Below are 7,682 nucleotides of genomic sequence, written 5' to 3'. Positions count from 1 at the left end.
CTGGCACTGATTGCACTTACACTTTGGCTGTAATCACTCGCTGGAGGCTTTGAAAAGTGATATGATAATCAGTAACAAATTAGACTACATCATTTGCAAATATAATGTCCTTAAATAAATGAAATATGACAGTTTTATGGAGAGATATCTGTCCTTACCTTCTATGATTGTTGTTGTCAAATTTGTTTACTCTATTCCTAACGGTACTGACATGTGGGCATAAGGTAGGTCATTTTAGGTCATGTGATGTCATCTGTTGCGTCAAAACGTCCATTAATCAAATTTTCTTCATTTTGGAATGAAATAGATGGTAAATAAAATGCATTTTGTTTAGACGTTTACATTTGTCATCATCTTTTACTACGACGTTCTTTTAATTTTTCTTTTGGCATAGTTATCAGGGTCAACTTTTTGGTGCGATTTGACTGAAGGTCGGTTCGTCTTAATCAAATTTGTAAGCTATCACGTGAACAAAATATGGCGAATGTCGAAAAAGATTACTTTTGAGTTTGTAAGGTTCGTATTTACTTTGCCTTTCGTCTCTTAACTATATTGATAAATGTAGGTGAGACTTTTCTTAAAAGATAAACGTATTATGAATTATGAATCTGATTTTTTCATAATGATTGATGATGAAGTCCATGAAAACTGTCAAGTGACAATGACACTACTTCCTTTGGCTTTAGTTTATCTATGCATGGAGAATGGCCTTGGCTTTCTAATTATACCCAGGGCCAGGGTCTGGATCCTCATATAGTTAATTGTTAATACAACTTTGGGATGAAAGGTTTTTCTTATTACTTCATTTGTATTATTCTTGTCACTTGGCAATTATAATATTAGAGAGCATAAAAGTTTAGTAGGTTTTCTTTTCTTTCTGTGTAGCCAATTTTTGAGTACCTATCTAGTTAATCTATATTTGTCACTTGTGATAAATACTTGTGTTGCTATGAACTAAAGAAGTATTTCATACTGTTCCCAAATGATTTTCTGTTTGACATACCATCTGAAAGGTTTTCAAGAATGTTATTTTTCTTGTAGATTTGAAAATTATTAGAATACTGCAACTGCAAGTTCAAAATAGTTGATAATAAAGAGGCAGTGAAGATCATTCCTTGTTCAACATGTCATCTGAGTTCTGGATAATCTCTGCCCCTGGTGATAAAACGGGTCAGCAAACATTTGAGAAATTAAATAGTGTTACCCAGGGCCCTGAGAAATTATCAACTAACAGCAAGTTTCAAATTCCTGATTTGAAGGTTTGTAATAAGCTTACACTGATTTTGTATCTACAATAATTTTGGGATAAAGGATTTCATTTTGATATAGCAATGCTCAATAGGTAGTGGACTTGTAATGAGTTTTTGTATACTTTTGTGTGTCAAGGACACAGATAGCTTCTTATTTGAACCATTCAAATATTTAGTCAAAAGTCTGCAAAAACCACAGACGTCTTTACAAGTCCTTAAATCTGATTCACTAAAGCTCATCCAATGTTCTTAACACATGATTCAGATATAAGATCTATCATGTTTTATATACAAGTATCTCTGGGAGTTATCAATTCCATGTAACTTTTAAGGTATAGTAATGGTATTGCTATTTTTCTTTTTCAGGTGGGAACATTAGATGTGTTAGTTGGTTTATCTGATGAATTAGGTAAATTAGATGTATATTGTGAAAGGTGAGAATGGTTTAGCTGTATGAAAATGTAGAAAAGATATAAATTTGTATGCATACATTAAAAATTGTGTCTTTAACAATAAGACTCTGTTTAATTTTTATTGGTGTGGTTTGTAGATAAAGATTGTAATGTGGCTGTATTATGATATTAAAGAATATAAATCACAGAAATAGACTCTCACTCAAATGCATTGTGTCTTATTTATATTGGCTATACAATTTGTTAAGTTTAGATAGACTGAAAATGTTGTTGATGGTGATTATACAGCAGGATAAAAAAGAGAATAAGCTGTATACTGGTTGTAATTATTTGATTGTTTGTATTTAGTGTAACAAGAAAGATAGCTCAGTATATTGGAGAAGTTTTAGAAGATACCAGAGATAAACTTCAGGCTAATTTAAAAGTTAATGAAGGTAATAGAGATCATTAAACATCATTATTGTTTTTGTAAACAATATTTTATTTCATGAATTGGAATTGAGGAATAGGCTTTGTCTTATATCATTTCAGTGAAACATCATTATAAGCTATGGGACTCTCTGAAATAGATACAGATCTTCACACTAGACCAAGGACATCCTAGAACCAACCATATGACTTGTTGACACTTTGAAGTGCCAGTTGCCAAATAATACCCTAGTTTGAAACTTTTGTCATTTACTTTGTTGCTCTATTTTGGTTGTATTTATATGGAGGTTCCTGAGACCAAAAATCATTGTTGTATCTTAATTATAAGTTTCTCAAATCCAGGTCCAGAACTCATTGGAGAGGCTTTTATTTAATTATTTAACTTAGAAGTTGAACCATGTTATAATTTCAGTGCCACCTGCTAATTATCTACAAAGGTTCCAATGGGACTTGGCTAAATATCCTATTAAACAATCATTGAAGAGTATTTCAGAAATCATTGCCAAGGTAAAAATCTATGTTTTCACAATGATTATATACCTTGTAACCTCTTGATTTTATTTGGCTTGTCTGAAAATTATGTGACATCATGATTTTTTTGGTTTCTTATATAAGGTTTATCTGCCGAAGGAAAATAAATACAATACTGACATGTTGAGGAGAGATGATGGTTGCTCTTATGCTACATTATATTAATTGATTATTTGTTTGAATTGCAGCAAGTTAACCAAATTGAATCTGATCTTAAATCAAAAGCTACAGCTTATAATAATTTAAAGGGTAATTTGCAGAGTTTGGAAAGAAAAGCAACGTAAGTATTTTTCTAACCTTGACATTATCCTTACCTTGACCTTATATGTTTGGCCTTGACATTGACCATTTTGAATGATCTTACACTAGAAGTGTGAGCAATACCTGCACTGCTGGCAAAAATTTCAAGAATATTTGTTGTAGTGGATCTCTAACTTGCAGATCATAATCATACTTTGCTGATAGACAAAACAAAAGTCATTCCAAAGCCAAAGCACCTCAACAATATCATTGGTCTAACTTTTACATGATTTTTGCAATGGAACAAACATGTGTAATGCTTACCAATTCTTTTTTTTTCCAGAGGAAGTTTGTTGACACGTAACCTAGGTGATATGGTAAAGAGAGAAGATTTTGTCTTAGATTCTGAATATCTAACAACTTTAGTTGTTGTTGTTCCCAAGTAAGTATTGATATTAATCCCCTTAAAGCATGAAATTTTATATATATATTTCTTTTTAGTATATTTATATGTATTTATCTTATAATAGTGAAACATTTGTTTAAAGTGGCAGTAAAAAATCTAACTGATTATAATCTAAAAGCAGAGTTAAAACTAATGTAATGTTAAAATAATTTGAAGTTAATAAATTGTTCTGTATATTCACATATTTTAAAACGAAATTTGCCAAGCAATATTTTTGAAAATGAATATATTTATTATTTAGCCATGATTTCTGCCTTTTGAAGCCAGTACACAATCTACCTTTAATATTGTATTTGAATTTCTAACTTTTCAGGAATATTTATAATGACTGGAATTTAAAGTATGAGAAACTGACTGATATGGTAGTCCCAAGATCATCAAAGTAAGAATATTTATTTTAATAACATAACAGAAAAAGTTCTTCTATAGAAGCACTGGCACAGGTCTCCAGAAGAGAACACAAATTTAACATATATCTAGTTTCACGTAAAGTTATTAAGCTTAAATTTAGACATGTTATTATGATCAATGAAGTTAGATGTTTTATTATCATCTTTGAAGTCTACATGTGATTTGATCATTGAAGTCAGGCATGTGATTTGATCATTGAAATCAGGCATGTGATTTGATCATTGAAGTCAGGCATGTGATTTGATCATTGAAGTCAGGCATGTGATTTGATCATTGAAATCAGGCATGTGATTTGATCATTGAAATCAGGCATGTGATTTGATCATTGGAATCGGACATGTGATTTGATCATTGAAATCAGACATGTGATTTGATCATTGAAATCAGACATGTGATTTGATCTTGAAATCAGACATGTGATTTGATCATTGAAATCAGACATGTGATTTGATCTTGAAATCAGACATGTGATTTGATCTTGAAATCAGACATGTGATTTGATCATTGAAGTCAGACATGTGATTTGATCATTGGAATCAGACATGTGATTTGATCAGTACTGGGATTTGAAGAATTTTGGAACTAAATTTTTATTCTTATTAATTACAGGAAGATATTTGATGATAATGAAAATGTTTTAGTAACTGTAACATTATTTAAGAGAGTAGTTGATGAATTTAAACATCATTGTCGAGAAAACAAGTAAGTACAAGAAAAACTTCAAAATTTTATAAGGAAAACTTGAAAATAGAATAGATTAGAGCCATCAGATATGCTATGCAAATGACATAACAAGGTAAACTTCAACAGTATAGCCTTTGAAACCCACATTTTCGAAAATTTAACTCAAGTGACTTGTCTTTGCTGAAAATGACAAGATTTAAACTGAATAATTTCTATTGTAGATTTAGTGTACGTGATTTTACCTATAGTGAAGAGGAAATCCAGTCTGGTAAAACAGAGCTAACCAAACTAGAAGCTGATAAAAAGAAACAATTTGTAAGTAGACCTGTCATGTAATTTGGTTATGATCTTTTTTTTTAACTTTTGTAGAGCTTTAGCTTGAGTTTAGGAAGAAAGTTGTTATGCCATATCTTTATAATTATTATATTGATTTCAGGGACCATTAGTAAAATGGTTGAAAGTAAATTTTGGTGAATGTTTTGCTGCATGGTTACATGTTAAAGCATTAAGAGTGTTTGTAGAGTCAGTATTAAGGTAAGTATCTAATTGCTTGTCACCTGGAAGATATTCTGGTTTAGATTTCATACAGGTTAACTGATACAGTATCAGTATCAATTTACACCATTCCAATTTTCAGTCAGACGTCTTTTTAACTGGAGTTAGCATAAAACATTCAGAAAACCTATTTAACTCATTTATTCCACCAGAATTCCCATTCATTCATCAATAGTTCAAGAAGACAATGCTATCTCAATATCTGTTTAACCTAACTATAATCAAGTTATTTATGACCTTTTTCAGATATGGACTACCAGTCAATTTTCAAGCTATGGTTGTACAACCTAGTAAAAGATCTACCAAACGTTTACGTGATGTTTTAAAACAGTTATATAGTCATTTAGATAATTCAGCTTTACAACAGGGAACAGATGTAAGTATTGTTATCTCATTTATTGAATTGAGTTCAACTTTGGACACCGACTTTTCCTTCGAATATGAAGCTGCTAAAAAGAATGAGGTAAAACTATTTTGATTTTTTCAATAAAATTATATAAATTGTGTCTAAGATGGAATGTTACCTTTTAAAATTTTGAATATCTCAAGACCTTGCAGAATTTGCCTTTTAACAACCAAATATTTTTATTTTGTAGGAAGTGGATATACCTGGAATAGGTCTAGGTGGAAGTGAATACTATCCCTACGTATCATATAAAATGACATTAGATTTAGTTGAACAACGTTAAACCTGCTCCTGATGATATTATATATAGTATAAGGACAAATCAAATATAAATACCTGTATCAACCCTTATTATTACAATATTTATTATTTCATATATACCAGGGACCATACTGTCAACATAAATTATATTGAATCTTTTTGACAGATGTCAATCTTTTACTGGTTTGATTTCCAAGGCATTTGATTGGTTAAAAAGTAACCTTGACCAGTACTAAAGTTGTGACTCTCCACCTCGCAATTGGTCAAAGGGTAACTAAAACGAGACCTTGAGGCCCAGAACTTATATATAATGTTATCTAACTTGGCATATCAGTATTGGTGAAATACAAATGACAATTTTCTGGAGGCTGATACACTTGCTATTAGATTATATTGGATATGATAAGTTATGTAAATGAAGAATAGTGCTTGTAATATATTAGGCTATTATTAGTATGAATAGTAGTATTATATGAATTCTTTAATTATAAATATGAATAGTCCCTGCATTTTTTTTTATAAATCAGTGATTTGCAGCGAAATTCGCAAGATCGTTATGCTAAAATAAGAACAAGAATTTTTAGCAAATCACTGAATTGTAGAAAATATGTTTTAAATGTTATGAAATCTAGTCTAAATTAATAGCAAATAATTCATCATTCATTTTAGTCATTATCTCATTATATGCCTCAAATAACCTGCTGAGTTTTCCTATGCCCTGATAAAGTAGACAAATTTGCTCTGCTGTTTTTGCAATTATTTTCATAAAACCAAGATATTTCCTCAATGCACAGTTACTCAGTAATACTCTTCTAAATTTATTAAATCAGATGCAGAAAGGCGCTGTCTTCACACATTTATTGGTTATTCAATTGTTTTGATAATTTTTATGTGAATTAGAATATCAACTTCAAAATATAATTGATAGTCTGAGGATGTTAATAAAAATATATAACTATGAAATTTAAATGCATTTGTTAACCTTATGACAGTACAGGATTAATAGAGGCATTTGGTGAGATAATGCCTCATCATAATATATGCTGCATTTTATATGGAATTTATGTTATATTATATTACATTCCAATGTTTTTATATTGTCCTCTATAATAATATATTATTATCCTAACATTGGTAGTGGTAGACTATAGGTATATTAATTGTGGGCTGAAATATGGAATTGGTGTATAAAATCCTGTATTTAACTTACACTGAGTAATGACAAAAACTTAATAAAAGAGATCTAGAATTCTGAATTTATTACAAGACAGGTGCCATTATTTGTGAGCATCTTGAAGCTCAACAGGCTTTATTTACTATTAATGGCAACAAATTAAAGTTCTGGAAATCCAGAGACCAATCAGTAAGAACTACTGCAACTAAAACCCTCAAAAAAGGGTTTTAGCTGTTTTAAAATGGTCCCAGACAAATTGGGAGACTTCTTACCATTGATTGAAATAGAACTGTCCTTTTAAGGTGTGATGGGCAGTGTTTGGTTACCAAAACATTGATGAAGTTTTTTAAGAAAATAAAACTGATCAAATGTATGATTTCAAATTTGAATAAGATGAAGTTAGACTATGAGTGCTAATAAGAAATTTACATCATAAAGAGCCTTTATTTATGTAATGTTTGTATATCATCAGTTATTAACTGTGTAAGGCTGTGAGATGTTATTTATAAATCTTGGCTATTAAATAAACATCTATCAAATAACTACCACTGTTTCTTTCTTATATACTCACCACTGATGGTTATTACAAGAAATGTTAAGGGATCAGATGTCTGTGGTTCCTGTAATTATCATATGACATCAGAAAAGCTGCTAATAATATCTATTGGCCCTTGGGACAGCTACATCATAAAAGGCCTAGTTTAAGTGGAATGGCATGAATCACAAAGGCCTGATTGAAAATTGGAATGGAGAATAGGGATGCTTTCAGTGTCTCTAAAACACAAAAGTTTTAGAAAACCTCTCTACAATCCATTCATGACTGATAACTGATGTTGAAAAATAAATTTAGGACATCTTGTAC

At 30.4% G+C, this 7,682-nt stretch overlaps 1 protein-coding gene across 1 annotated transcript; it reads left to right on the top strand.

Annotated features, from left to right (window-relative positions):
* Nucleotides 1-457: 457 nt before the first annotated feature.
* On the top strand, nucleotides 458-5,839 carry LOTGIDRAFT_206255 (hypothetical protein). Its single transcript, XM_009053644.1, has 13 exons — nucleotides 458-516; nucleotides 1,042-1,259; nucleotides 1,617-1,684; nucleotides 2,012-2,097; nucleotides 2,505-2,599; nucleotides 2,812-2,903; nucleotides 3,207-3,305; nucleotides 3,643-3,711; nucleotides 4,350-4,442; nucleotides 4,646-4,739; nucleotides 4,861-4,958; nucleotides 5,226-5,355; nucleotides 5,576-5,839. Exons 2-13 carry the CDS (start codon nucleotides 1,125-1,127, stop codon nucleotides 5,666-5,668), a joined length of 1,152 nt encoding a protein of 383 aa, XP_009051892.1. The 5' UTR covers nucleotides 458-516; nucleotides 1,042-1,124; the 3' UTR covers nucleotides 5,669-5,839.
* The last annotated feature ends 1,843 nt before the right edge of the window (nucleotides 5,840-7,682 follow it).

Source organism: Lottia gigantea (genome assembly GCF_000327385.1).
Source record: "Lottia gigantea unplaced genomic scaffold LOTGIsca_20, whole genome shotgun sequence".
Classification (NCBI taxonomy): Eukaryota; Metazoa; Mollusca; class Gastropoda; family Lottiidae; genus Lottia; species Lottia gigantea.
This window is presented reverse-complemented; position numbering and strand designations above follow the sequence as displayed.